At 47.2% G+C, this 27897-nt stretch overlaps 1 protein-coding gene across 1 annotated transcript in view; it reads left to right on the top strand.

The window, feature by feature from the left end:
* Positions 1-27897, top strand: part of HBP1 (HMG-box transcription factor 1) — a 387484-nt gene that overhangs the window by 174120 nt on the left and 185467 nt on the right. Inside the window, exon 8 of the mRNA XM_078680325.1 lies at positions 27498-27654. Within this exon, the coding sequence (XP_078536451.1) occupies positions 27498-27654 (157 nt within the window). The remainder of the gene's footprint in view (positions 1-27497; positions 27655-27897) is intronic.

The following is a 27897-nucleotide window of genomic DNA, read 5'->3' as shown; positions in this document are numbered from 1 at the left end:
GGGGGAGACTGCTATCCTTTCTATGCACAGATATGAATTCAGCAGCCCACATGCCTCGAACGGAATATGCTACTTACCAGTATGCATCTGTTCTTGGCATGTAGGGCTGCTGATATTCATATCGCCCGCCCTCCTCCCCGGTGCCTGTCGTAGCTGTAGCACTCAGAATTAATCTCTAGCATGGACATCACTTACTGTATCATACTCCATCTCTGCCACAATGGCGAAAAACAATCTGAGGATGGAGAGGATGCCCATGCGCACTGTAGTCCACGGGAGGAGCCACCTATCTCGTGATACTTCGAAGACTCTTCCAGAACAACAATGTGCAATCATCCGGACCCAACACTAGGCGGCGATCTATGCACAGATATGAATATCAGCATGCCAAGAACAGATGCATACTGGTAAGTAGCATATTCCTTCCGGGTACCAAAGGCAGCAGAGGCTTGGGTGCCGATCTGTGATTCAAGGTCTCAAAGATCACAGAAGTCTTAACCTGTGGATTAGTCATGGGCACTCCCAGTTTCAAAGCACCCCTGCCCAAAATGTCTTGAAAAGTAAAAATGTCATCTATAGGGGATATTCTCGATGGAGGACTGTCCGTCAGAGTCGGAGAATAATCCCTATGAGAACGGGTCGGAGATGAAGAAGTAGTTGGCGATCTGCGAGCCCGTCTCCTGCTCCTAGACCTCGATCTTCGTCTACTGGATCGTACTTGGGAGCGCGATCGCTCTCTGGGTCGTGAGACTTGCTTCTCCTGATGAGCTTGCAACCTGACTGCTGTTTCCTTGTCTGGAGCTCAGTGATGCAGAGCCTACACCACCTCGGAGAGAGCCTGATGGAAGGAGACTTCTGGGTGCGCTCTGTCACTGGCGAACGTGCCAGAGGAGGCAGATCCGTTTGCCCATGCTGCGAACGTGCAGGAGAATGTCTGGACTTCTCACTATCCGAGGAGTAGATGTCATCTGAAGATCTTCCACGATGAGCAGACCGGGAGCCCGAGAATGATGACAGGCTCACCGGAGACCCACCTCTAGGAGGGTGCCTGGAAGTAGACCTTGTGCGACTCCTAGAAGCACACTCATCTGACACACTTTTCCTCTTAGCCGGAGGACTCGTATGCAGTGGAGAATGTTCCACCTCCGCAGCTGAAGCCGATCTTGGAGACTTCTGCTTTGCCTGAGACTGATCCGAGGGTTGACTAACTCTCTCCTGAGTAGTTTGCCCCGAAGGCGACCTCCCCTGGGATCTTGAAGGAGAGACTTGCCTCGAAGACAGATGTTTTGACGTCGACCCACACTGCTGTGACAACGACGGGGACCTTCTTGATGTCGAGCGCCGTGGGCCAGGCAACGACGGAGGCTGCTTCGATGTCGAACGTCGATCCTTTGACGTCAACGGGGATGTTCTCGACGTCGACCGCTGTGTGACGGCGACAAAGACCTTCTCGACGTCGATCGCCAGTGACTAGGCGATGACGGAGGGTGCCTCGATGTCGTCTATTGCCGGTGACTAGTTGTCAAAGGAGGATGCCTCGACGTCGAGCGTTGCTGGGCGGACGCCGACGGAGGGTGCCTCGACGTCGAACGCCGATGACTGGGCGTAGACGGACGATTCATCGACGTCGAACGCCGATGACTGGGCGTCGTCGGAGGATGCCTCGACGTCGAACGCCGATGACTAGGTGTCGACGGAGGAATCTGCAATGTCGAAGATTGGTGATGATGCTTCGACGCCAGCTGTCGCGACGCCGAGATCCTATGCTCCAACGGAGACCTTTCTCTCGACGCTGCACGCCCCGTCGACTGCAGCGGAGGTACCTTGCCTCTCGACGCCGATCCCGACGCCGAAGGAGAACAAGTCGGGACTTCTCTTGACGTCGATCGTGTCCTGCGCATCTGCTGCCTCTTAGGAGACCTACCTCTCTCAGAGAGACCATAAATATGAATTCAATTCTCTCCCTATCTTTGAGAGTTCTCCTGGATAAAGTCTTGCAGTGTTCACAAGAACTTGCAGAATGAGTGTCAGGGAGGCAGAGGATACACACAGGATGTGTGTCAGTCTTGGCCTTCTACTTCCCACAGGAAGGGCAGTTGTCAAAAAGAGAAGGCATTTTTTACAGAAAAATTCATTTTTTTAAGAGTCAAAAAAGGCAGCACTAACACTTTATGTCCAAAAGACGTCGAGTGAAAGCAAAAATTGTAGAAAATCTCAAGTATTTTTTGACAAAGTCAAAAAGAAAGGGAGCTGTTGAACCAGGGTCCTGACAGAAGGGGCCGGAAAGAACAACTGACCTAACTGACACACCTGAGGCATGATGGAAAGCCAGGGGTCATGGCTGCCTTAAAGGCACGGTGCCAGTTTTTGTTGAAAATGGTTTCATTTTCTATGCTATTGCTGTTCATTGCAGCCTGTGGCTAACAATGTCTATTTATTAGCAATTTTCAGGATTTATGAGTATTTTTGCTCATTAAAACATCAAGGTCAAGGGCTTTTTGACCTAATGTGTTTTTTGTTTCCTTGCTAATTGCAGTGTATGTATGAGTATTTACATTGTTTAGCCTCTATTTTGGGCTGCATTGCTGTGAGAAAAAATGATATATGTGCATACATATATGTGGAGCTATTTATATGTGATTTAAATATATCATTTTATATTATTTCCGGGGTCCCCGCACGTGGGCTGGAATATTCAGTGCTTATGACTATTGATGAGGATCCCCTGGAAGAGAACTGGCCGTTATGATGCGACCTCGGTCAGAGGGGGGATGGGGCAGCACGTGATTTTGAGACTTAATACCTAGCAGCCCAATTACAATGGCTCACACAAAATATAGCGACATGGATACGGGGGACGGGAGAGCAGAAGGACAGAGCCCCGACGCTGGAAGTATTCTCTCAGGTTGTACTGAACCTCCCTGTTCGCGCCAAAGATCTCCAGGCAGACCTTAGGACAGCAAGACCGGCTGGAGAAGGAGTTTGAAAAGAGCGAGGATTGACGTTCCCTATGCGCCTGGCATTCCACTGACCATGTCCAAGGTGTTGCCCCATGGATGTGTCTGGGGAGGATTGGCACGTTGGAAGGAGAAAGGCCTGACTAATATCGGGCATTTATATGACAATGTCACTATGCTTCCCTTTAATGACTTACAGGAGCTATATGACTTACCTGTTTGGGGGGCTTTTTGTTACGTGCTGTACTTACCGCGGCTATCCGTAGGCAGTGGTAGGAGTGCCTTATTGAACCAAAAACATCATTGGGATGTCAATACATGGTGACATCATCAGGAACCTTTGAAGTGGTCACATGTCTGTACAGATGTCTGACGCAGGAGATGCTGTTGCCACTGACTGACTTGCAGCGTAAGTGGGAAGGGGATGTAGGAGTGGAGATCCCAGACTAAGATTGGGCTGGTATTGTGGAGAGGGCATGGAAGAAAACCAGAAATGCCAGTTTCCAATTGGTGCACTTTTACATCTCACATAGAGCCTACCTCACCCCAGTGAAACTTAATAAATACTTTGAAACCGGTTCAGATACATGTCCGCGCTGCCGCAGAGAGGGGGCAGATTTGCGTCATTTGTTCTGGGGTGGCCCGCAATTAGATGTATACTGGCCTGAAGTAGTGAATCTATTAAACACAGTCACTGATAGGGAATTAGAACCGACTATAGGGCTGTGTATGTTGCATTGGTTCCCCCACACGGCCAAAAATAAGATCACTAATAAATTTATAGCTATGGGCCTCCTGCTAAACGGGATATCACTATGCACTGGAAAACACAGGGGGGCCCCAGCATAGCTAGATGGAAGAAATAATTAATTAAATGGGCAAAGTGTGATGGAATAGCTCAGATGCAGTTGGCAAAGAGGGCAGGAAGTGAGAAGGTGCTAGATGGAGCAAAGGCAATGGAAACTCTGGTAGTACTCCTCAAGATCACTGATCGTGATGGTGACCCTGGGATACCCGCTCCTGAAACAGAGGGTTAGGTAGCTTGTCCCTGTGATCGGCCTGCTAGCGAGATTTTAGAAGGACTGTACAGCATAACAATGCAATTACGGGCATTTCCCACCGCACCGCTAATCTTGATATATCGAGGTACCATGAAATAGACCTACGCCACAATGTCTACACAGAGCTGTGAGTGACATACCTGGTTGGGGGGGGGGGGGAAGGTTTGGGAGGTTAGATTAGAATAGAATTAGAGTTTAATAAACAACTGGAACGAGTGCCGTGTGACTGTAACACAACGTGGAATTAGCACCTATCTGTCTTTATTCTTGGAATGGAGGGTTGGAGAGAGGATCACTATCATGCATAGACTGTTTAATATGATTGTACTTCACACGACGCTTCCATTACTCACCCTGATTATATGCATCTTAACACGAAACTTCACATAATGTGTGTCTGTTCAAGTCTGTAAACCTCAATAAAGTTTGTTTAAAAAAATAATAAAGAAGAAAGGATGCAACGGCAAAGAAAGGAAGACAAAGAGTGGGCTCCCTCTGAGTCTCTGCACTCTTCAAAATGAGTCCCACAGGGGAAGATTGAGAAAACTAAGAAAATACCATCACCACCATTCCAGGCACTTATGCTTTGCTGGGAGCACCAGTTAACTTAAAGACAAGGATCACCACAGACCAGTTCACCTGCGCGGCCAACATGCACACCAAGACCTCCGGTACTGAGCACTTGACCTCGGGCACTAACACGATCAACTTCTTCATCATTGACAACACAGCTTTTTGCGACATGTCCTTCAGCATCATAACATTCCAAGACAGAGCTGTCAACGCTTCGATTTTAAAAGCATTTTAATCCTTCATTGACACCGGTGCTGGGCGGGCGGCGGGATAGCGAGTGAGGCTTCCCGACTAGGCGCCCCTTAGTGCAGAATCGTAACACCTACCTGATTGGGGCCGCGCACCGGGGGGCTGTTCTGTCATCCTTCATTCCCGCCCCGGTCCGACGCGGTGGTTAGCACCTTTGTGCGGAGGGCGTGGAAGGTGAGACAGCCACTTCCGGTGCACGGGAGGCCGATCAGCGCTCTAGTGCTCCGCACGCAGACGGCCATGGGGTACTTAAGGCAGATGCCCTTCCGGCCGCGCAGCGGACGCGCGCCGGCGGCGCGCCAAAGGCAAGCCCGTCTGCGCCCGTCCGCGGCCGGACGGGGGCAGGGGCCAGAACCCCTGGACAAAACGGGGTAATGATACGGTGGAGCCCTGGCCAACTCCGCGCACTGTGTCCCGATACCGATAAGGCCTGCCTTCATAGCTTGAGAACTGAGGAGGACAATGCCTGTAAAGAATGTAAATACACGTGGAGTACCAGTCAAATTAGGAAGACTGAAGCCCTAAGGCTGATGTGCGGAATACCTAATGTTAGATCTATGGTTAAGCATAAATTGGACATCTACGATCTACTCACGGAGATGAACTTTGATCTTCTATTTCTCACCGAGACATGGCTGGATTCCTACTCTGAGCCAGATGTAGTTGCCTCCCTTCCGGAGGGCTATACCATGGTTAGGTTGGATAGACCTGTGGGTAGAGGTGGTGGAATAGCGATAATCTCTAAAACCCCGCTATGTTGTGAATTGGTACCATTTACTACAGCTGATAGTGAAGCAGGTGCCTTCTCTATAAAGGTTAATGCAGGCAATACTGTGAAGGGTCTTCTGATTTATAGTCTACCTGGCCCTTCTGCTCGTTTTACCTTCAGTTTGCTTGAAGGCGTGACGGAAGAGGCCCTGCGCAGGGATACATTTCTGCTACTAGGCGACCTTAACCTGCACTTAGATGATCCACAGGATAGGGGAGCCACTGACGTTTGTCAGGGACTGTATGCTCTTCAACTTCATCTTAGGTCCCAGGCATCCCCTACGCATCAAAAGGGCCATCTTCTGGACCCTATTTTTGCCAACTGTGAGGAGGTTAAAGTTAAAACCCCTATACCGATTCCTTGGTCTGATCACTTTTTAGTACCCTTTGCTATAGAGGTGCCAATAACAAATACCCAAGAGCGAGTCAATACTAAGTATCCCAGTCGGAAATGGGCAACCTTCTCCAAAGCCAAGTTTGATACTGCCTTGGTCAAAGGAGGTAGACCAGGAGGTCTGGTTGCTAACTCTGCATCGGACAGACTGGAAGAGCGTATCAATGATGCATTGGATGCTACGGCCCCACTACGCGCAAAAAACCTTGGCAGCAGACCTCAGAAATCCGCCCCCTGGTTTAGCGATGAACTTCGTCGAACTAAGGCTGAATGCAAACAACTTGAAAGGCGTTGGAGGATTGCCTTTCTGGAACAGGCCAAACAAGAATACATGGTTAAACGGAGAGTTTACCATAATTTAATTAGACGCGCCAAGGCCAAATATTTTACAGGAAGAATAGGGGAAGCCGAAAACTCGAGTAAGGAGTTATTTAAAATATATAAAGACATTTCCTTCCATGGGCCACGTGCTGATCCGGCTAGTATTTCAGAGGAATCCTGTAATCGCATCGCCACCTTTTTTTCCGATAAGGTGGCTGCTATATACTCTGCCTTCTCGGGTGGTGATAGAAGGGGCTCCGATTTCAGAGAGACAGAACTGGATGTTGTGGAAGGAAATAGGCTCATGAGCTTTCTTACGCCACCGTATGAAAGCCTGATACAGATATGCCGATCCATCAAGTCAGGATCCTCCCTTGATCCGGCTTCACCCAAGCTGCTCGCGGGGAGAATTGAGATCCTGGAGCCCTATATTAGAGATGTACTTGATCTTTCGTTTAGTACTCATACTGTACCTGACAGATGGAAGCAAGCAGTGGTACTTCCACTTCAAAAAAGCCAAACGTGAGCTGGGAAAAATTGGATAACCTTCGCCCTATCTCTCTTTTACCCTATCTGGCCAAAGTGGCAGAGAAGGTGGCTAATCTTCAGTTGATGGCTCATGTGGAGAAGACTAGCCTGCTTCATCCAACTCAGTTTGGCTTTCGCTCCCGTCACTCCACTGAGTCAGCACTGTTGTTGGCCACGGAATCCATCAGACAAGGAGTAGATGAGGGGCACACAATGGCCCTTACTTGAGTGCAGCGTTCGACACTGTAGCTCATTCTACTCTGCTACAGTGTCTGAACCAGGGTGGAGTCGTGGGGACTGCGCTGAAGTGGATCCAATCTTTTCTGTCCAATAGGGGCTTTCAGGTAAGACAGGGGGAGTATTACTCCCGTATGAGCAACTTGGATCAAGGAGTGCCGCAGGGCTCTGCCTTGAGTCCAACCCTGTTCAACCTTTATGTGGCCCCTGTAGCAAACATTGTGGAGAGCCATGGCCTGCAAATTGTGTCGTACGCCGATGACACACAACTGGTCGTCTCTCTGTCGCGAGCGCCAGAGGTGGCGGCATCTAACTTCAGTGCTTGCATGAAGGAGCTTGCTTCCTGGATGTCTAACAACTGCCTGAAGTTGAATGGTGCCAAAACTGAGGTGCTCGTGGTGGGGGGCGGCCCGTCTGTGTGGTCATCGGCGTGGTGGCCGGCATGCCTTGACAGCACTCCTGTACCCTGCCAGCAGGCCAAAAATCTCGGGGTAATGTTTGACTCGGACCTTTTATTCACTCCCCAGATTGGTTGTGTGGTTGGGACATGCGTTGGCGTTCTCAAAAACCTGCGAAAGACTCTTGATTTGCTTCCGGTTGATGAGAGACGTACGCTGGTGCACGCACTGGTGACCTCACGGCTAGACTATGCCAACCTTCTCTATCTGGGGACCACGGTTAAAGGTCTAAGTCGCCTGCAGGTGCTACAGAATGCCGCAGCACGGCTGGTTCTGAGGCTCCCAAAAAGAGCAGCCTCCAAAGCCGCCTTAAAGGCTCTCCACTGGCTTCCTGTCAGGGAGAGGATTGCTTTTAAGGCGCTATGCATATGTCATCGCATTATTGGGGGCAGGGCGCCCGCCCCCTTGCTGAGCCTCATTACATCGTACAAACCTAGTCAGGTACTTAGATCCACCGGTGTTGGCCTAGTAGCTGTTCCCAAAATCAAGAAAGCGCGAATGGGAGGCAGATCCTTTAGACATCTTGCAGCTAAGAGCTGGAACAGGCTCCCTATGGAACTGCGTCTTGAACCTTCAGAGGCTTTGTTCCGGAGAGCTCTAAAAACCCATTTATTTTGTTCTACACTAGATTAATGGCTTACTGTCCTGCTCATTGCCTCTCACCACAGCGCGGGGACACGCCGGTGGGCGTAACCTGGCGCTTTAGAAATCTCCATAATAATAAAACGCCATTAAGACACAATCTGTTGTCTTAAAAAAGGCAGCTGTCTGTGTTATTGAGTATATAGTTGTGAAGAAGAGCAGCATCTAGGCATTCCTCAGTCTCTATTTTCTATGGCACTTTAAAGGGACATCTTGGACCACTTCCTGCAAAGACTCCACTGTCTACTTAAGTCCCTCAAATGATTATTCCACTAGAGGAGCCTGTGGAGGAACCCATTGGATCTGGTAGACCTCCAAGACCAGCTATGCCACTGGGGTTGGTCCTGCCACTAGGCCCATCAATGGTGCAAATATACAGTCCATGAATTTGGGAGCATGGCTCCTGAAGTCATTCAAGACAGATATCAGAATTTTACAGCCAGACTGCATGAAAATTCTTAAAGGCTAAATCTACATGTACCAGGGGTTTTTAGGCATTTAAGTGCAAGAGATTTGTAATCTGGTGAATAAACCACAAATGTGAACCGGTTTCCTGTCAGAAACATGTAATCATTTCTTATCTGCTTCTCTTGGTCCAATCAGGATTTCATTACTCTTCAGTAAAAGTCCATCTCACAGCCATCATGGCCTACCGAAAAAGACCTACCTAAAGGTCTTTCTTTGTATTTCTTGTAATAAAAGTTTTGACGGAATGGCTAAGACTCTTTCCCCAGCAAGACCTCCTCCTCTATTGAAGCTATATCTGGTTCTGTCTAAAGTTCTTCATTTGAGCCCATAAATACAGATTCATTGTAGCACCTTTCTTGATTTGAGTTGTTTTCCCCTACTAGTTATTTTTTTTATATTATAGGATTTATTAATTGATTTTAGCACTCTTTAGATTGATTTGAGCATGTAGCCTCATCTCTTTATTATTGATTGATTGCCTGAAACTGCAGATATGTCGGCCTGTGTGTTGATGTATTTGTTTGTTGTTGCTAATGTGCTGATGTTTACAATGTGTTTTATGCAATAGTGTGCATTATTATAAATCCAGTTTTAAATGCAAAGTGAGTGTAGTGGAATTAGGAACATGCATGCTAAAATTGACTTTTCTTTTGTAGCAAATTGACACTATAGAGTAAGTAAAACAAGACCTATATCAAGATAGAAAATAAAGTGCAATGCGAGACCGTGTAACTTTTTTCTAATTTGATACTGCATTAACATTGTTTATTGTCATCAAGGAGAATTCGTAGGTAGATGCTTGCAAGGATGGTCCTGTAAGGTTTGGCCTGTCTGGTGTGCTAAGTAATGTTCTGTCATCCGCGCATTCGCAGAAAATTAAATATATATATTTATTTTTACACCAGCACTGAAAGAAAGACAAACTATTTTAACCATTCATTTAGCGTGTTTATTTTTTTGGCGGGACGCTAAATAGCCTGCAAATTAATTTAGCCAGCACTGTGAATTGTGGGGGGATAAAATATTCAGTAAAGCTAACGTGTGTGTGTGTGTGGTGTGTGGTGTGTGGTGTGTGGTGTGTCCGTGCACCGACTCCTACAGCCCCACTGTGTATCGCACGATATTTGCTCTTTCCACAGCTGTGCTCTCAGGGTGTGCAAACAATGAGCTAGAAACCCCTCATAGTGGGGTTCCAGCTCATTGTGTGCGGCATCTGTGCAGTCAACCACCCTAGGATGTAAGCGGCTGTCATAAAAACCTTAAATATGTTTTGGGAGGGAGCCAATGATATCTGCTCGGACAGTGAATCAGCCTAAGCCCCATCCCCTTTGCTTAGATCACCCTGCCCATTGATAGCTTTGTGGTGACTGGCTTAAAGTCCTGCCCCACAAAAGGCCCCCATCCCTTGATGGCTATGCACCCTTTTCACAGGGTTACACTAATTTTAAGTTGGCAGGTCTGTAGTAAGTAAAAGCCTGCAAACTTGCCTACAATGTAGAAACTCCCAACATAGTACCTGCAAAGTAAAGGTAGCATACACCTAACGTGCTTTCTGACCTGCATTTTCCGGATGTTCAATACTAGCTCTTGAATTCATGCTTCCAAGGTGAGATACAATAAGCCATAATGATTGAGGGGGTAATGACTATTTAGCAGATAGATTTGGATGTGTGAGACTATCTGCTTCACATTATCTGATTGACATCTAGCCGCATATTCCTTGCCTTTGAACTTCCAAGCGTCAGGCTGTATCCGGAAGATTTTTGATAGTAGTACCCTCTGAGCGCCGCTAGGTGACGTCAGAAGTCGTGGGTGTAGGGTTCGTCGTCGTAGTGACGTCCGCATTGTCTATATAGGCTCCACCGGGGTATGCAGACGTTAGTTCTTTTCTTTCTGCACCAGCCAGTGCAGATCGTCGAAGAGAGCTATCCCCTGTCACTTTTTGACAGGCTTTTTTCGACTTTTTTGTGAAATCCTTTTGGTGTGTAGAGATGTTTTGTAAGAAGATCTCAGGGTTCTTGGAGCGTGCCTGGAGCGTGACTACCACACGAAGTTGTGCTCCAACTGCAGGGCCATGTCGCCGAAGACTTTGAGGGAGCAGTAACTAAATCTGATCGCGGCCAACCATACGGTGCCATGGATGTCAACTCCCCAATCTTGTTCCCGGTTAAGGGGAAGGTCCGAGCACTGCTCAGGAGGGTTGAAGTCCTCTAAGTCATTGCGGTCAGGGTAAGAGGCATCATAAGAAACACAAGAAGTCGAAGAGTGCTTTGACTTCGCCCTATCTGTCACGGAGCAGGTGCCTCAGATGGCTCTGCATTTCCCTCCCTCTCTGGCGCCGGGAGCGACCCCCGTCCAGGTCAAAGAGTTTTAGGACGCCATGTGCGCCGTATTAGGCCAACCTGATCCTGCCGGCGTGCCTTTGGGCCCCGCAGGTCCGTATGAAAGAGGTCCAGTGGGTTACGTGCCTCCGGCGCCATGGACTCCTACTGGACCTGTCCCCGGGTCTGGACCAGCACCGGTCCTACCCCAGAGGCGACCTTCCCTGGCACTGTGTCCGACACCAAGGTCCTTGGCATTGCCGCCCACCGGCAGCACCTCCCCGATAGTCATCCCGGACGATACAGGGCTGGTCGGACGTCCACCAACGCAGAGATTGGCGCCGACAGAGCCGTACGGCTCCATGCCGTTCACCCTGCCTTCTTCTGAAGGGTTCGAAATGGATGATGAGAATTTGGGGGGCAGCAGGATCCCTTAGAAATCCGGCAACTTCAAGATCTGGACTGGTATGAGGAACCTGGTGATGCCACCGGATTGAACCCCTCCCCAGATTCTGGCATGCGGTCTCCCCCCTAACCTGGCTACGGAGGAAGGGGCTTCATTTGCAATGGTGGTGCATCGGGCTGCAGAGATCTTGGACCTGCAGCTTCCTCCGGTGGCAGTCAAGACTAAAGTTTTGACAGAGGTCTTGCAGCCTGGTGTCTCCTCTTCTGAATCCTTGCTGCCTTTCAACGAGACCTTGACAGACGTACTTCTGAGCACCTGGTCCAAGCCCAGCACAACCCTGCGTACAAAATGATTGCCGACCGCCATTGCCCTGCACCTGGTGACCCAGATTTCCTCACCACCCATCCCACCCCACAAAGCTTGGTGGTCCAAGCTACCACTTCCCATGGCACGTTCCCTTCCGCTCCCCAAGACCGGGAATATTAAGTATTAATGGGATAACCCACAATAAAACTACCCTACCTGGTTCAGTATAGCAGTACAGTAAGTAAGTGGTCGCGGTAGCAACACTTGTAACGAACAATAAATATAATAGCATTCACCAGGCTTTCTTTTCATGTAATGCATTTATTCCAATGTATTGTATTAATTCACCTCATCCCTGTCCTTCACCCATACATTTTTCACTTGATTCCCAACCTTTCCCTTTTTCCTATATCAAGAGCACTGTAAATACGTATCGCACTGTTATAAGCTTGAGCAACTGAGTTGCCAATAATAACCAATGCTTTGAATCAAAATCTCATAGAATGTCAAGAATTAATACAATAAATTGGATTCATGCATTACATGAAAAGAGAGCCTGTTGAATGCTATTATTATTTATTGTTCGTTACATGTGTTGCTACTTATTGTACCCTAGGAGAGTGAATCCAAAAGGCAGGAAATCTTCGGAAAGATCTTTTCTTCCGCCAGCCTGACATTGCAGTCTGTGAACAGCGCATGCCTTTGGGCCATTATTCCCATTCAATATGGGATACTGTTGCGCAGGTGCTGCCCAGAGTCTTATGAGGAGGACCGGATTCTGCTCTCCCAAGCTATTTCAGACAGGACAAATGTGGGGAAGTTCGCATCCACTGTGGTCTGGACAAAACAGACTCACTAGGCAGAGTGATTTCCTCAACGGTGGCCATACGGTGCCACGCCTGGCTGAGGATGTCTGAATTTTCAGGGGATATACAAGCTAATGTAATGGACATGCCCTTTGGTGCTCATCTTTACGGAGACCAAGCTGATGCAGCGCTTGAGCATTTTAAGGACTCTCGGGCTGCGGCCAATTCCTTAGGCCTCCCCACGTCATTCTGGCCTGTGTGTGCTTTTGGCTCATTTCGTGGCTACAGAAGGGGCTTCTAGCCCCGCCAGCCCTATTTCTGCCAGAGGGTTCTGCGGGCCGTGAACGCTGTTCACCCTGACCCCAGGATCGGGGTGTCCAGAAGTCGAGCCAAGCCACACTCCCTTCCTCCACCGCGAAACCTTCCTAATCTGATTCCCCCAAATCATATACATCCAGTTGGTGGCAGGCTACACCATCACGTCCACCACTGGCGGGACATTACCTCGGACAGGTGGGTGTTGTAAATAATCCAAAGGGGCTACTCCCTCCCCTTCTAGACTACTCCTCCATCCATGCCTCAAACTTATGATAGGCTGACAGAGGGTCACCTTGCCCTGCTTCACGAGGAAGTCAAAACTCTATTGGCCAAGTGAGCTATAGAGGGGGTTCTCAGACCAGAAATAGGCTGTAGTTGTTACTCCTACTATTTTCTGGTTCCAAAGAAGGATGGAGGTCTTCCTCCTATCCTAGTCCTCGGAGCCTGCAACTACTTACTCTAAAAGAGAAGTTCAAGATGCTCTCCCTCGCTCAGGTTCTGTCTGGCCTGGACCTTGGAGCGTTGGTTCTCCAGTATTAGGGGTGTCTTTCATAGATTCACGTGCTTCAATATTCCCCGTCGTCGAAGTGGAAGTCCCACGGTACATAAAATAGTAGTAAAATATATATATATTCTACCGCACGTCGTGTGAAGGGAGTCTCCCTGAGCTCTGCTCAGTTTTTCTACTTCTATTGCTTACTTCAACTCTTAAGATGTCCTCAATTAAAAAATCTTTATTCAGGCCATGTTCTTCTTGTGGAAAGCTTCGCCTTTTTCATGAAGATCCTCCCAGTAAGTGCATTTACTGCCTTTACCCGGATCATGAGGTAAGGAACTGCAAGTTTTGCAGGACTTCTCTTAAAAGACTTTGAAAGACAGAGCGGCTCGTCTCCTTCTGTGGCTACAGAATTTGAAGACTTCAGAAAATCCAGCTTCTGATATGGAGAGCGTGTCTTCTTTTCATTCTAAGGCCTCTCTTAAGCGTGGGTCAGAGACAGAGATGCCTTCTCCTTTCCTGAAGAGAAAGAAGCTCGTCGACGTCTCCAAAACTGTCTCCCCACGGGATCTGCCAGCCTCTACGCCTACGGGACAGGTGTGGCGCCGCGGCCAGGGCGACTGACGCTAGAATCTGGGGACCACGGTTCGATCCCCGGCTCCGGCGGCAGGTTAGCCCAGCACCATGTGACTCTGGGCAATAGCTCGCTTAATCTTCCCGACGGCCCCCAGCGCCTAGAGACCCTTACGGGTGATTGTGCGCTTTACAAATGTGGACTTTACTTTTCTCTGGCGTCGCAGTCCCAAGCTGTGCCCTTGTCATCACAAACGGGTGCAGCGTCAGTCGACGACGAGATCCGTCGACGCTGTACCAACCATGACGACGACATGTTCAATGTCGACGAAGACAACGACGACGATGTCTACCTCGTCGACAACGCTTCAAGAGGTGAGACCAATCTCCTCCATTGTTAAAATCTCGTCGACGACCGTCAAACCTTTCTCGTCGACGGCTCTGGCTGAAAAGCATTCGTCGACGAAGACTCCGTCGACGCGTTCCTCGTCGACGACTGTCCCATCTTCGTCGACGACAACATCCTCGTCGACTGTGACCAGCCCGTCGACCGCGACATCTTTGTCAACGGTGCCGTCTACGCCGACAAAACCACCTTCGACGACTGCCTCGTCAACGGCGAAACCAAAGACGACGACATCCTCTGCGTCGACGGCGCGAAAATCTACGTCGACGAAAGCTAAGGGGAAAACATTGTCACAGTCGACGGCTCCAAATCCTTCGTCAACGGGTCCCGCTTTGACAATACCATCTATGACCACCTAGTCGACGGGATCGTCGACGACACACCATTCACTTGCTACTGCAACTACTTTCACAGTGGTTACAGCTTCAGTGGTCAAACGCCCGGTTCCACTACACTTGAGTCCTATTACCAGCACAGTTATTTGAGTCCACAGAGGAGAACTCCAATGACGCATCTTATGTGGATGGCGTTTTTCGTCCTGCGTCCAGTCCCTCTGAACTCAATATATGCCAATATATGCCAAGAAGATGAGGAGGAGGGGAGTGCTCTCTTTTCTGTCCATGACGATCAGTTTGATGCACCTCAGGAGGAACCAATGACTCAAATACCGTTCTCTTTCGTGTCCAACCTGCAACATATGCTGGACGATTACAATCGCAGATTCCCTCCATCTGCTCCCACTTCACCTGCTCCTCAACCTTCGGCGCCAGCACCAGTACCTGCTGTAACGCCGAGGTCACCGGTTCGTCCACAGCCGGATACAGATAATGATGAGGATGTGCACCAGGACACAGATTAGGATGATGATGACGTCCTCACGGATTGGGATAACTATAGGGCCCAAACGCCGTTTACACCACCGTTTCCATTTAACCCTGGCGGTGCAGCAACAAGATTGCTTCCTCTATGATTTCAAGGACCAGCCTCTAAAGCAGACCCATACTATACCAATTATTGATTTTATTTGGCAAGAGGGTCTTAAACTTATTGAGCGGCCAAATTCCATCTCAGCTGTACTACCACGTCTTGACAAGAAATACAAGGCGCCTGCAGACTCACCAGCATGCCTTGTTTCACATCCTAAGGCGGACTCAGTCATCACGCACGCGGCCCAGAAGCGGTCGCGTAATCCTGCCACTCCGCTAACTTCTCCTCCGGACCAGGAAGAGCGCCGATTAGACTCTTATCTGAAAGAAATTCACCACCATGACTGCCACAACGGTCAGAGCGGCCAACTCCCTGGCCATCCTCGGAAGATATGACCGTCAAAGGTGGTCAGAAATTGCAGCTTTGGTTACCCAGCTTTCAGATTCCATCCGAGCCGAGGCCCAGACAATTGTCCAAGAAGGAGAGAAGATCTCTTCGGAGATTATTGATTGTGCTGTTGACATTTCTTCAACAGGATTCAGGCAACTTGCTGGAGCTGCTGTTTTAAGACGCCAAGGCTGGCTCAAATCTACAGCTTTTCGCCCTGAAGTGCAGGCGAGAGTTCTTGACTTGCCATACGATGGTGATTCCCTTTTTGGCAAGCATGTCGACGATGCCCTGGAATCCATAAAAAAAGACACAGATACTACTCGTGCCTTAGGAACCCTCCAATATAGGAAGCGTCCTTTTCGAGGAGCACGTGGCAGAGGCAACTCTTCAAATTTTCGTGGCTCCTCCCAGTATCGTTCCTATGGCGACAACAAGCAGAGATACAATTACCAGTCTCACAATCGCCAATCAGATTCAAGACCTTATCGGAGGTAAACTAACTACAGAGGTGGTACCACCTCTAAAAAGCAGTGACTTCCCCAGGATAAAGTGTTCTCTGACTCTGAAAATTGGAGGTCGAATCTCCCAAAACGTCTACAATTGGTCACATATCACTTCGGATCGTTGGGTCCTAGATGTCATCTTAAAGGGACATGTTCTCGAATTTACAAAATTTCCCCCCGCCCACCAACCCTCTGGCCCGCCCCCAGCTCATCTAAAAGAACTGTTGGATCAAGTCAAGATCATGATACAAAAAGAGGCTGTCGAAGTGGTTCCTCGAGTACAACAGGGCAGGGGCTTTTTTCCCCGCATCTTTTTAATCCAGAAAAAGTCGGGAGAGTGGCGTCCCATTCTGGACTTACGAGCCCTCAACAAGTTCATCAAATCACAAACATTTCGGATGTTAACTTTACTGAAAATTTTACAGTACCTCAATCCCGGGGAGTTCCACTATCGACCTCCAAGATGCATATTTTCATGTGCCAATACATCACAAACACAGAAAATATCTTCGCTTCTGGATCTCTTGCATCCATCTGATTCCGCACTGCAGACTTCATATTAGAGTCATACAAGAGGAGTTGGACAAACAATGAAACAAATCTCGGGGTCATTCAACGACAAACTCTACCTGACCCCCCGCATTCAAACAGCATTGGAATGGTGGGCTCACCTACCAAACATCGCCGCCGGGCGGCCCTTCCAGGATACAGCTCCTACGCTTACGCTCACAACAGACGCACATGGCATATAAATCGCCTAGAACGCTTGGCCATCTTCCTCACCCTAATATCTTTCCGGAGGCTGATACAAGGCCAATTGTTGCTGGTGCGAACAGACAACACCACCAGCAGGCACTACCTCAACAAACAGGGAGGTACGAGGTCTCTTCTGCTTTCCAAGCAAGCGCAAGAAATCTGGGAATGGGCGATTCACCATCAGGTCCACCTGACAGCAGTTCACGTGCCGGGTGCATTTAACGCCCTTGCCGACTCTCTCAGCAGATCACTTGCAGACAATCACGAGTGGGAACTCCACCAACCAACTCTGGAGTACATCTTTCGTCAGTGGGGCCAACCACAGATGGATCTGTTTGCGACTCCGACCAACCGCAAATGCCTACGCTTTGCAAGTCGGCATCCCCACAGGGAGTCAAGCGGGAATGCGTTTTCGATCAATTGGTCGAACGAATTCGTTTACGCTTTTCCTCCGCTCCCTCTCGTTCCGCGCCTGTTGCACAGGATGAAGCTTCAACCCTGTCACATCATACTAATTGCGCCCAGGTGGCCACGTCGCCCATGGTTCACGGATCTCCTCCTATTTTCCCAGTGCGATCCGATTCTTCTTCGCCCTCTGACTCACCTGCTCACCATGAACCAGGGACGGATTTGCCATCAGGATCCGGCATATCTCCAACTGCATGCTTGGAACATGAGCACAATGAGTTCTCACGTTTGAATATTGCTCCGGAGTGCAGGGAAGTGCTGGCTCATGCACGCGCTCCTTCCACCATTAAGACATATCAATTGAAATGGAAGCGGTTTTGTGTCTGGTGTCACAAGGAAGCCCTTGATCCGATGCACGCCAAGCCAGAGCAAATCCTGCCTTTTTTCCTATCCCTAGCGAAGTCAGGACTTTCTCATTCCATTCTTAAAGTCTTTCTGGCAGCAATTTCTCACTTTCGTCATGATGGTTCCAAATCACTGTATTCCTCTCGGATCATCCGGCAGTTCTTCAGAGGCCTCTTTCGAATGTATCCGCCCATACGTCGTCCGCCGCCTGCTTGGCGCCTGAATCTGGTTTTATCTCAGCTCCTCCTACCTCCTTTTGAGCCCATCCATTCAGCGGACTTAAAATTCCTCACGTGGAAGGTTGCTCTCCTACTCGCGCTTACATCCCCCAGGCGAGTAAGTGACATTCAAGCATTCACAATTCAACCTCCATTTCTTCAATTTTCCAAGGACACTGTTACTTTGCGTACAAATCCAAAATGTATTCCCAAGGTTCCTACGGATTTCCATCTTAATGAGCCTGTCATTCTCAAGACTTTCTTCCCAAATACTCAGTCTCCCGCTGAGCGTTCTCTACACTCTTTGGATTTAAACCGTTGCCTGAAATTCTACATTCAGCGCACTGCTCCTTTTCGAAAATCAGTCCAGCTCTTTGTGGCCTATGGCCGAATGTGCAAAGGACAACCAGTCACTAAACCATCCATTACTAGATGAATTTCTTCTGCCATCTCCTTCTGCCATCAACGGGCTGGAAAGCCTCTTTCTGCTCCGGTGCGAGCACACTCGACAAGGGCTGTGGCATCATCTACCGCCCTCTTTGCTGGAGTGCCTCTGCGCCAGATCTGCAGAGCTGCAACGTGGTTGAGCAGACACACGTTTACAAGGCACTACTGTCTGTAGTCAGCGGACGCTGCAGACGCTGCTGTGGGCCAGGCAGTGCTACGAAATCTTTTCAACTAAGGTGAGCCTCTGTTGCTTCCCGCCTCCTGTCATAAAAGGTTTTGCCATATGTCTAAATGTATGCTATGTTCATATGTGCACTGACTTTACTTACTTTGGTTTTCACTGCCTTTTATGACTCATGTATTGGTTTACTGATTTCTATTCTTATTCAAGCATGTGAATCTATGAAAGACACCCCTAATACTGGAGAAGAACATTAGTTACTTACCTGTAAACTGTGGTTCTCCAGTATTGGTGTCTTTCATAGATTGTCATGCGACCCACCCTTCCTCCCCTCAGAGGCTCTCTTCTCCTCATGCATTATGGCTCACTTTGGTGCTACGAAAATCTGAGGGCCTGAGCTTCTGAGGGGAAGGTTCTAGAGGGTGCTGCTGCCTGATTGGCTGGAATGTGGACTATTATAATGACTCTGATATGTTACTAAAGTGAATTCTCCCTTTAAGGCTTCTATGGGCCTTTTTAGTTCTATGGTACTTTAAACTTTATTTCTATATTTTATATTGATTACATTTTATAAGTGTATGTATAATTATATATTTGTTTATATGTATGTGTATATATATATATATATATATATATATATATATATATATATATATATATATTTCAGTAGCAAAAGCCATTGAGCTTCAAGAAGGCAGCCCAGCGCTGCTCTGCTATCCAGCTTCACTAAGCCTCGAAACAGCGCTCACATCGTTTCTCCTTTAATATTATCTGCAGTTTCCGACGCGTCCTCGAAACAGCGCTCACATATTTAACCAATACACAAATGGACTGCGCCTACTCAAGGTTTAAACTAAAGAAACACAGTCATAAAACTACACCGACCAGAAACCTGATCGGTGACATCATCGGAAGCCACGCCCACTTAGGGAGGTATCGAGTTCAAATAAATTGCATTTGAAGTCTCACGGTGTTTGAGCAGTCATTGTTGTCCTAAATCCCAGAAGAAGAGGCGTATATTGCCTCGAAACGCGTCGGAAACTGCAGATAATATTAAAGGAGAAACGATTTTACTACTATTTTATGTACCGTGGGACTCCCACTTCGACGGGGAATATTCAAGCATGTGAATCTATGAAAGACACCAATACTGGAGAACCACAGTTTACAGGTAAGTAACTAATGTTCATTTGTAGGACGCCTATTTCCATATCCCCGTTCTGCCTGCCCATCGTAGCTATATGTGGTTTACGGTGGGCCACGAGCAATTTCAGTTTTCTGGGCTCCCCTTTGGCCTCGCCAGCACCCCTCGGGTGTTCACAAAAGGGATGACAGTGGTTACAGTCCATCTGCGAGTATCAAGGGTTCCAGTCTTCCCCTATCGTGATGATTGGTTGTTTAAGTCTGGCTCGTTCCAAGCAGTCTTCTCCCCTCTCCAGACTACGGCGAACATCCTGCACACGCTAGAGTTCACTATCAACGCGCTGAAGTCACACCTGACTCCATCTCAGAGGCTTCCTTTCCGAGTGCTCAAGAAAATCAGGAGCGACCGGGCCCCAAGTCGTTCTTGAGGCTCTGGACTGGGCACTAAGTGGCTGGTATCCCGAGATTCTGGAAGTGCACATCAATCCTCCGATCAGGCTGCCCCCTTGGAAGGATCTTCTGTCGCAGCAGCAGGGGAGTTCCTCCACCCGCACCTGTCCACTCTTCGCCTCCTTGCGTGGAGATTAAGCGGCAACAGTTGACAGCCTTTGACCTCCCTCCCGAAGTCTGCAAAGTTATTCTGGCAGCCAGGCGCCCCTCCACGAAGTCGGTACACGCCTGCCGAATTAGCACATTTTGTAAATATTGTACAGAACGTTCTATTGACTCATTGTCAGTCTTTCTGTCAGATATCCTCCGGTTCATTCATTCTTTGGCCCAGCAGGGTTTTGCCCTGGGCACTCTGAAGGGCTACCTTTCAGCCCTATCTGCTTTTCACTGACTACCAGATCAGCCATCACTCTTTAACTCCCCTCTTGTGCAGAGATGTTTGAAGGGGTTGATCTATTTGTTTCCCACTTGTCCTTTTATTATGCCCCAGTGGGACCTTAATTTACCTTCTTCATGTGTGCACCATTTGAGACGCTGCACAATTGTCCCCTCTGGCTGTTCACCTTCAAAACTGCTGTTTTAGTGGCAATAACATCTACCAGGAGGGTAAGTGAACTGCAGGCACTGTCATGCAAGCTTCCACACCTGATCGTCTTTCCGGACAAAATGGTGCTCCGCACTAGGGTATCTTTTCTGCCTAAGGTGGTAACACTCGTCCATCTATGACAGTCTGTTACCTTGCCCACTTTCTATGCACCTCTGCATCATTCCAAGGAAGAAGAGCGTCTCCACCGTCCGGACCCAGAAAGAGCGTAATCGTTCTACCTTGATCGCACAAAAAAGTTCCGGGTGGATGACCAACTCTTTGTATGACTTGTGATTGCAAAGAAGGGTATACTGTCCAGAAGAGGACCATATCACGCTAGATCATCTCCTGCATACAAATATGTTACGCCTTAGCCAAGAAACAGCCTCACTAGGGCCTTAGGGCTCATTCCACCCGGGTAAAGGCAGCCACCACATCCCTCCAGCGTGGTGTTCCAATTGCTGATATCTGCCAAGCGGCCACGTGGGTATCTCTGCACTCGTTCACCAGACACTGTTGCCTTGAGTCTCAGGTTTGCGTGTAGTGCCTGTTTGGCCGCTCTGTCTTGCCGGTTTTCCTGGTTTAAAACTTTTCCGCAGTCCCACCTCCGGGTTAGGTATTGCTTGGGTATCTGTACAAAGGTAAGGAATATGGGGCTAGATGTCTCTATCAGTTACTTACCTTAGGTAACGCCTAATCTGATAGAGGCGTGATCTACCCGCAGATTCCTTACCAACCCTCCAATCCTTCCCGCTCTGTGGATTAGTTTTAGCATCAAGGGCTATTCTCCTTCAGGGCCCTAGTTGTTTTTTAACATACCATGGTCAGTCGCTTCATGGCTCCGTGCTTCTGGCGTGGAAAGTCGTGAAATGGACTGATGTCAGTGTGCCGGGGCGGCGCCTATAAAGACTAAGCGGATATCATGGCGTATACGAACCGGAAGCCACACGGAGAGAACAGATGCCACTAATCGGCACGCAGGGGTACTGCTATCAAAAATCTTCAGGATCCAGCCTAGTGCCTGGAAGTTCAAAGGTAAGGAATCTGCGGCTAAATCATGTCTCTACCACATAAGTGCCAGATTGGTTAGTAATACTAAATTTAAAGAGAGCAAGGGCTAACATCCAAGTAGCATGTTTTGGCTTAAGACAGCGGGCACATTTAAGAAGAGTCTTGTTTTTAAGGTTGCGATAACCTCAATAGGTTAGTCTTACCCTTCAAGATAAGGTGTTCAGTACATGAACCCTACATTTATTGGCAGACTATAGAAGAGCCAATATCTTTTGTCCAAACCAGAGAGAGACAAGTCAAAGTTTAGAGCAGGTGTATGAACGTGGTATACAAGACACTTGGGTAGGGAAACCAGGGTCAGGAGGGGTGACTCACCAAGGTAAACGTTAAAGAGAAAACCTACATAACCAAGCATAAATGTTTACATTTGAAGAAACTCTGACCCAAGAATAAGAACAGAATGTAATTAGACCTTCAAACGTCTCTTGCGAGTTAGAAGTGCACACAGTAATTTAGCCTGCATAAGATGTTCATGTAACCTTTGGAGAATTCCTAGCGTGTTTTTAATATGTGAAAGTATACAGGTATGTTGTCCAGGTCGACTACCAGGAAGATGCCAACTAGTAGGATGCTATCATTAATGAAATGTTGGAACTCTGTTAGAGCATTGCAGAGACTGAAAGGCATTACTTTATACTCAGTCCTTATTTGGTCTGAAATGCTGTCTTCAGTTTTTCTACAGCCCTAATCCTAACATTAGGAGATCTAGGCGCCTCACTTTCACTTTGTCTGTGAGATGCAGTATTGGAAGAAGAGGATTTCGTTTTTTTTTAGTGTGATTTTTGTTTTTCTTTTCTTTTATTAAGTTCACCATAGTCTATTCAAACGTGTAAGTCACCTGGGTTTTTCTGAATGGAGAACAAAGGCACTCCGGCTAGAGACACAGAAGTCACATTGATCTCTTTCATAGGATAGCATCATTGTATTTTTGAGGTCTTCCTTTGGAGAGGAGGAATACATAAATTGCACCATCAGAGACCAGATATGTACAACAATCATATTTCCAGTGGGCAGGCAAGGTTTCACGTAGAGATATAAAAACGTCTAAGTAGTCCTTGTAATACACTGGTAAGAGCAAAAGACGGTAGAGGGCATTGCTGGAGCTATGGAAGTTTGGAAATGCATTGTTTTCTTTTTCCAGCCAATATTGGGATTATGGTATGTTATCAGAGTAGTACCCAAAACCGCTTTAAATTAAAGGGCATCAGTGATACCAAAAATGAGATTCTTTGTGTTCCTTTATTTTTCTATCCAAGGCAATGAGTTTGTGAGTGATGGGGCTGAAAGGCATTGAATAACCATCTACAATGCCTATAGGCTTAGAATGGGACTTGCTTATCATAGTCATTGCACGCTTTTGAGCATAGTATTGATCCATATATTTAACCAGAACTCTGGAATTCACAAGCTTCAAACATAACTGAACCAATCGTAGCGTGGGCTAATATAACGAAGGAAGAATGTATTGAGACAAGGTATGGTTTGTAGTAAGATATAGAGGACCAATCTGCAATACTGAAACGTATTTACTTCATGGACTTGTGTTTATTACTTTACTAAGAACATTGTTATGTTATGTTAATATATATTTATTAAGCGCTCGTACGCCCAGGGGCTTCATGGCGCTATAGAAGGGAACACAACACAACAGTTAAAAATGAAAGCAATAATGATCTCAGCAATAGGCCTGCGAAAATAACCAGGTTTTAAGGGCGTGTCTAAAATTGAGAAGGTTGTCACTCAGTTTCAGCTGCAAGGGAAGGGAGTTCCAGAAGGTGGCCGCCAGATGGTCAAAGCAGCAACCACCTAAGCGCTTCCTTTTATAGGAGGGAACCGTCAGTAGAGATTTTTGAGCGGAACGTAGGTTACGCGAGGGAACATATCTGAGGAACATATCTTTTATAAATTTAGGGCCAGCGTCTTGTAAAGATTTAAAAAGGATACAGCCTGTTTTAAATGCCACACGCTGCGCAACAGGAAGCCAGTGTAAGTGCTTCAACCCAGGTCTAATGGATTGTCTGTTTGAGAGTCCCAGAATCAGTCTAGCAGCTTGATTCTGGACCCTCTGAAGACGTTTTAACTCTCCAATTTGAAGCCCCAAGTAGAGACTATTGGAGAAATCCAACCGGGATAGGACCAGAGCAGTTATGACTTGAATAAGGGCAGCCTGTGAATGAAAGCAGGCAATTTTTCTTATCTTTTTTAACTGAAAAAAACTAGAAGACACCACCGCGCCAACCTGTCTTTTCAAAGAAAGATCTTCGCTAATTAGTACACCCAGACTTTTAACTGAGGACGATCTAACCGGTGGGGCCCCCATGCTGGATGGCCAAATGCATGGGCTCCAGCTTAATACACTCTGTCCAGGCAAGACCAGTTCGGTCTTGCCTGGATTAAGTTTCAGGTGGTTACAGCTCATCCAAACCTGAATGTGTGCCATGGTGTTTTGGAATTCCACCACCGAATCCCTGGTGTTCAAAGGAAAGATAAGTTGCAGATCGTCCGCATAATTAAAGATGGTAACTTTCGCCTTTCTTAGGGAGTACAATAGCGGGCGGAGATACAAATTAAAAAGTAGAGGTGACAAAGATGAGCCCTGAGGTACTCCACAAGTAGTGGGAGTAGTGGGAGCAGTAAAAGGGCCCAGCCTTACAGATTGGGTGCGGCCCGTAATGAATGAACGGATCCAGCTCAGAGCAGGTCTCCTAAGGCCAGCCTGTTCGACACGGTTGACCAAGATGGTATAGTCAACCGTGTCGAACGCTGCCGAAAGGTCCAGTAAGACCAGGGCCTGATGAGTCCCGTTATCCGCATTCCGCCTCAGGGTATTTTGTACCGCCAGGATAACTGCTTCAGTCGAATGGCAAGAACGGAAGCCAGCTTGATTAAATTCAAGATAATCTGTTTCCTCAATGAATTTGGACATGTTAGCACAGACATGTGCCTCCAATAGCTTCGAACAATACGGCAGCAATGAAATGGGCCTGTAATTTAACGGGTCAAGGGGGTCAGCTCCTACTTTCTTAATAAGGGGAATAAGTAAAGCCTTCTTGAGATTATCAGGGACTTTACCCTGTGAGAGGGAACTATTTAGCAGAGGTAGTACACCTTCAGGAATGACAGTGCCAACCTCTCTCAGGATGTGCGGGGGACAGATATCGTCTGGTGAACCCGATTTGACCCGACCAAACAGTTTAGAAAGGGTATCACAGTCAATAACGGGAAAAGATTCCATCGTCTCACAGTTATAATACGTATCATCCAGCAGAGAGGGAGGCAAAACAGTGGAAATACTTAGTTTTATTGTACGGATTTTGTTGAGGAAGAAGGAGTTCAACGAATTGCAGAAATCCTGAGTGGGAGCGACCAATGGTGTCGTTCTGTCACTGCCACTAAGACCATCTACAATATTGAACAACTCCTTAGATTTATTCTGAGAGTTCATTATTTTCTCCGAGAAATAGTCAGATTTATGTTTCAAGACAAGTTTCTGATACTCTTTCCGAGCTTTACAGTAATTGGCTTTATCTTGTGCCAAATAACCGGTTCGCCATTTCCGCTCCTTTTGACGAACTTCTAGCTTTTGAGATTTCAAGAGTGATGTATACCACTTATGTGCGTCATTAAGGCGGGAGCGGGGAAAGTTAGAGCAAGGGGCATGGACGTCTGCTGCCTGACGTAGCCAGTTGGAATAGGCTTCTTCCGTGCCGTTGATGTCCTGAGGCATGAGGGGGAGAGACACCTTCAGAGAGTCTAAAAAAGCTGAAGTATCAATGTTCTTCCACAATCTGACTTTCCCACCTGTTTGGAATGGCTGCTTTTTGCTCCTAACAATGGCGAGAGTGAAGTGTATCAAAAAGTGGTCCGACCAAATACAGGGAATGATGGAACAAACCGAGAGGGGAATATTCTGAGACCATATTTGGTCCAGATGATGGCCTTTTTTCATGAGTTGGCAGATTAATCTGTTGAATTAGGTTAAGATCTAATAGAACCTCTTTCAATGCAGCTGCTTGGGTGTCCAAATAAGTAGCATCAAGCCAGAGATTAAAATCGCCCAGCAGCACAATATTTTTATAATTAATTATAAGAGGCGCTAGATGTTCTGCCAGTGAAACAGCAAATGCAGGCATAGTTTGGAGGGGGCGGTAGACAAGGATCATAAGTAGTGTACCACTATCAGTATCCATTTTAAAAACAATGTTTTCTGACCCCACAAGGTCAAGAGAAGGTAGTAATGAGAACTTGTAGGTATTGCGAATAATAGCTGCTACTCCTCCACCCCTTTTATCAGCAGGTCTGTTGACATTTAAAATGTAATAATCTGAAGGAACAGCTGCCAGGATATGTGTTTTTAACATAAAAAATACGTCCATATGGTGTTTAACCATTGACCTGGTGTTCAAATAATAGCATTTAAGCAGAGTATCAGGTTTCAATGACGAATGAGGAGGACGAGAGGGATTATAATGCAGATCATTACCAGCAATGTACTTAGGTTTGAGAATACCATGAATGGCAGCACGATTAAGTATGTTCGGTGGTAATTGAGGGCATAAACTCTCTGACGGTTTTAGCAGCAGCAAGTCCTGGGAAGAGTAGGTGTAAAAACGACCAGGGGGACTGGCCCCAAGCCCCGTTCTGCCGCGGACGGGCGCAGACGGGCTTGACTTAAGCGCGACTTCGGCGCGCATTTGTCGCGCCCGCTGCGCTTGTCCGCTGCGCTCCCGGAAACACATTGAGTTATATGCCCTGCCTCCCGGAATGACTAGACCGCTAGCTCCGGTCTAGCCCCACCCAAGATGGCGCCTCGCCCTCCACATTGAGGCACATAATTGTAAAAAATTCAAATTATCTTTCTCATCACTGGTCAGTTGCCCTCTCAGTACACCTACCTGCATGATTTCAGCGGGCAGAGGAAAAAACAGGTTGGATTTATATAGGAAAACTGGGATTGCAACCATGTTTAGACCGAGTTCGGGCTGAAGTTATGTCTCTGCATTCTCGTAGAAGGTTGTCTAGTTTTGGGTCAATTCCATCAAAGTGGCTCAGCTAGTGCATCATGTAGATTCTCCCTTAGCCTGAAATGAACTACTATTATTCGGGTCTCCTCAACGATTCACTTTTGTTAACTTCCACTTTTTGTAAGAAGCATATGCAATGTATACTGCTTACTATTCTGATTCAAGTTTGGCACTCTGTATGATTCAATGCTTCAGAAGAAATGAGTTACTCTGATGACAGGGCTACAACATTGGTGCTTTTTTTGTAACCACATTTGGCCCTCTACCCCCCCCCCCCCTCCCCCATTATTGATGCCCACTTCTACTGGCCATCCTTACACAGCTGCACTAAAGAAATCTGAGCTGGGTTATAGTATGAGTGGCATGCTGAGCACATGCACCTAATTGTTTGAAGTTGGGTTACTTCCAATGACGTGAATGTGGTCCTAAATAAATATAGATCAACTGCAAACATGCAAATAATGTTTACACCTAAATACAGAATTGCAAGTAACTCCCAGCTTGACTACTGGAAATGATTTAAGAATTTGAGTCTTATTAAAGATACTAAGGTTATAGCTTATTTTTTTGGGTCACTTGGGACTTTGGTATTGGATCCGTTTGATTAGTAGTACAAGTTCTGTTTATAAGAAACTAAATTTGTAGTGACTTGTGTGAGCAACAATATAGCTAACTTTCTCTTTATCATGTCCATTTTCAGGGATATGGCTGTGATGGTCTTAAGTTGACATCGTATGAAGAAAGTCTTTCATTTGGTGAATCAATGTTGAAGCTAACATTTGATCCAGGAACAGCAGAAGATAACTTTCTTACAGCCCAGTGCCGATTAGACCACCCATTCTATGTTAAGAATAAAGGTTTGTTGGAGTTGCATTTCCATACTCCTTTACTAATTTATTATCACCATAACTTCTGTGATTATTGTGAATTGGATTCCAATGGATATAACTCACCCTGCATTTCTTTCATTGAAATAGTTCTGCTTCTTGGTGGCATCATTTGTTTCCAGTGTATCATCCAAGCATCGCACATGGCTGAACTGTGTGCTTAAGTGGTGCTGATGAGTTTAATCCCTTCATCCTTTTTGTTTCCTACATCCA

The sequence above is a fragment of the Lissotriton helveticus genome, chromosome 1_1, assembly GCF_964261635.1.
Source record: "Lissotriton helveticus chromosome 1_1, aLisHel1.1, whole genome shotgun sequence".
NCBI classification, from domain to species: Eukaryota; Metazoa; Chordata; class Amphibia; order Caudata; family Salamandridae; genus Lissotriton; species Lissotriton helveticus.
Note: the sequence above shows the minus strand (reverse complement) of the source record. Positions and strands in the feature narration are given on the sequence as shown.